Here is a 3,122-nt window from a genome sequence, read left to right as displayed (position 1 = left end):
CCCTCTTTAGAAAAACATCAGTTTTCAGACAGGCCCAGGAACACACATCAGCTGCTATGACTCTGTTACTACAAAGGTGAAGCCAAACAGCCTCATAGAATCATAACATCTCTTTGCACATCCCACTTTTTTTTTTCTTTTCCTGAAAAGAAAAGACCATAAATCATCAGGTTTGCCAGACCTTTGTGCAGGCTGAGTGGCAGATTGGAAACCTACAGTTTGTTGACCTTTTGATCTCAATTATTTTCAGAAATGCATCAGGTGAAAGGTTGACAGACATGACCGCCAATGACAATTGGGGCAGATTTAGGCCAGTTCTGGGCCTGTTTACTATTTTACAGCACTTACTGTCAAGTGGGTCCCTTTGATTTATTGCTGTCTTTAGAATACAGAAAAACTGAAGGCAGATTTTTTTTATTTGTTTTTTTTTTTTTTTTGTTATATTTTCCTGTGTATTTAGTGGCGGGAAAGTTAGAAAATATGCCAGCAACAGTCTTTGGAAATAAAGGGGGGCTTTCACCTAAAACCTACATAAGCTACAGCCCGGAGCCCAAGCCTCGTTGTGTGGATTTAAATAAAAGTAAAAGATGAAAGAATGTGCCTTAGCTGTCCGAGGTGTTGAGGAGCCTTAGCAACGTCAAGAATAAAAAAAAAGAAAGAAAAAAAGCGAGTTGACGCACAGGAAAAATGTACTCTACTGTAGCAGCAGCAGCACTGGAGAACTCGGTGTCCTCACAACACCTCAAAGTATATATAAGAAAGTTTTCATGCAAGCTCACTGAGTTTGTCACGTTTCACAATTTACATTTTACATAACCACTTTCTTTTAAAATGGAGGGGGAAAAAAAAAAAACATGTACGCCAGCCTTCAGGACGCACTTTTTGAAGATTATTAATTTATTTACGTTCCTTAATGAGAGAGGCTTTATTTACAGAGATGGTTTACATTGGGCTCTAAGGTATAAAGTAGTACGGACTGTCCTGTTCTCCCAAATGACACTTCTGTAAGAAAAAAAAAATCATTTGTACTACTAATAAAAAAGATAATCATAAAAAAAAAAATCGACTCCACTACTTGTTGCTTCATTGCAGTTAACTTTTTCCAAGCACTTCAAACTTGCATTAAAAAAAACCCACATGTATATATGGTTAAATTAATAGAGTTATATTTTAAATCTCTAAATTCGCAGTGACTTAAATATTTAATAAACACTTTTTGTGAACGCTTTGTTTACGCAGTTTCATTTAAAATACATTTTACCTTAAATAAAACACATTTCCCTGTAACTTTCACTGCTATCAAGTGTTTCATTTTTTACTTCTAATACTAGTCTTGAGAATAATTGGCCTGGACACGCAGAGCCCAAAACCTATTGTTCTTGCCAGGCAGGAGTAGTTGTTTTGGCAAAGAAAAAAGCCTCTGCAGACTTTGATTGTGTTGTGTTTTGCTCATGTCTGGACCTAATCACTTGACTTCTACCAGATGATTTCTAATAAACATTAACCTGTGCATTCCCCCCCTTCCCCCCTCTCTCTCCTGCTATATGTGGAGATTTTAGAGAAGGGCTGTAATGAGAGTGCGCCTGAAGTTAAAGAGGCAGCGATATTAGGGAGTAGCACCGCGGCACATTTCAAAGCATTTTCTCGGCGATATTTGAAAAACGGAGTCGTGCGGTGAACTCCTGCGTGTCCCTTTTAAAACAAACCCTGCGCCTGTCAATCACCGCACATTCCAACCAATCCCAAAGCTCCCTTTTTAAAAGCAGGTTTGCCTGCTGTGCTTTTATATTGCACCATGGCCTGTTTCGAAGCATTTTTTACTACCACGGTTATTGCCACAAATCAAGAGGGCAAAGTGAACCGGCATGGGACTCACACCAACTCTAACGAAACTGAGTCTGGTTGCAGCTTCCGCGATGTTCACGGCCAAGAATTTCACATGCAGATGATATACAGCAAGGGGAGAGAAAAAAAAACAGCAACATGGGAGCAGAGTTTCTAGGTACATCCTGACTGCTTGCACTGGTTGATTTCTGCAAACTCACAGGCAAACTCACAACAAAACATGACAAGCCTTTCGAGGTTTAGTGGCTGCCCTCTCTCTTGCGTCAACCCCGGGGAGAGCAATACTGAACCCAGCGTGGTGCTGCCACCTTTGGCAGGGGAGCACATGGGACACCCCACTGGCAGTTCCTTAAAACTCTGCCCCTCGCACAATTTGCGAGACTACCCCGAGACGAGGTCCAGTGCATATGTTGACCACTCGGTTCCCAGTTTTTCAGACTCTGGATATCCCAGTCACCGGTTAGAGCACAGCCCTAGGGGCATTATCATTGGAGCAAATCTCTCTGGAGCCGGCATGCCACCCGTCACTGATCAACTGGCACCAAGACCCAACCAACATGGCGGGATGGGAAGGTACCGGGACTTTGCTGGCTGCAGGGACAACAGGAGCCACGCTTTTTTTGCCAGCTACCAGGAGCAGGCCCACGCCTCCACGGACGCGTCCCGCGACCTCGGCGGTCAGATGATGCTGGGTCTACCTGGCGACCTCCTCACCCGGACTCACTCCTACGGCCAGACCATCAACCCCAAGGGAAACAGCCAGCAGATTGTCACCCAGTTCCTGGGTCTCTACAAGCCCCTGAACATGGCGATCCAGCGTGGGGGAGCCGACGCCTTCCTCAGGTGCTCCAAGCAGACGGTGAAGCATGAGCTGGTGTGCAAGTGGAGTGACGGCAAAGAGGCAGGAACGGGGAAGCTGCCCTGCTCCAGAGCCTTCGGGACCATGTATGAACTTGTCACCCATGTGACAGTGGAGCACGTCGGAGGACCCGAGCACTCTGAATACATTTGTCACTGGGAGAACTGTGCGAGGGACAGGAAGCCTTTCAAAGCCAAATACAAGCTGGTGAATCACGTCAGGGTCCACACTGGGGAGAAGCCCTTTCCCTGTCCATTTCACGGCTGTGAGAAAGTTTTTGCTAGATCAGAGAATCTAAAGATCCACAAGAGGACTCACACAGGTCAGTATAATAATAATAATAATAATAATAATAATAATAATAATAATAATAATAATAACAATAATAATAATAATAACAATAATAATAATGCATTTA

The 3,122-nt window shown here is 43.7% G+C and overlaps 1 protein-coding gene across 1 annotated transcript in view; it reads left to right on the top strand.

The window, feature by feature from the left end:
• The first annotated feature begins 1,576 nt into the window (after window positions 1-1,576).
• Window positions 1,577-3,122, top strand: part of zic6 (zic family member 6) — a 4,894-nt gene continuing 3,348 nt past the window's right edge. The window contains exon 1 of the mRNA XM_007555131.2: window positions 1,577-3,026. Within this exon, the coding sequence (XP_007555193.1) occupies window positions 2,066-3,026 (961 nt within the window). The 5' untranslated portion in view covers window positions 1,577-2,065. The remainder of the gene's footprint in view (window positions 3,027-3,122) is intronic.

Source organism: Poecilia formosa, unplaced genomic scaffold, assembly GCF_000485575.1.
Source record: "Poecilia formosa unplaced genomic scaffold, Poecilia_formosa-5.1.2 Scaffold68, whole genome shotgun sequence".
Classification (NCBI taxonomy): Eukaryota; Metazoa; Chordata; class Actinopteri; order Cyprinodontiformes; family Poeciliidae; genus Poecilia; species Poecilia formosa.
The sequence above is the reverse complement of the archived record's forward strand: the minus strand, read 5'-3'. Positions and strand labels throughout refer to the sequence as shown.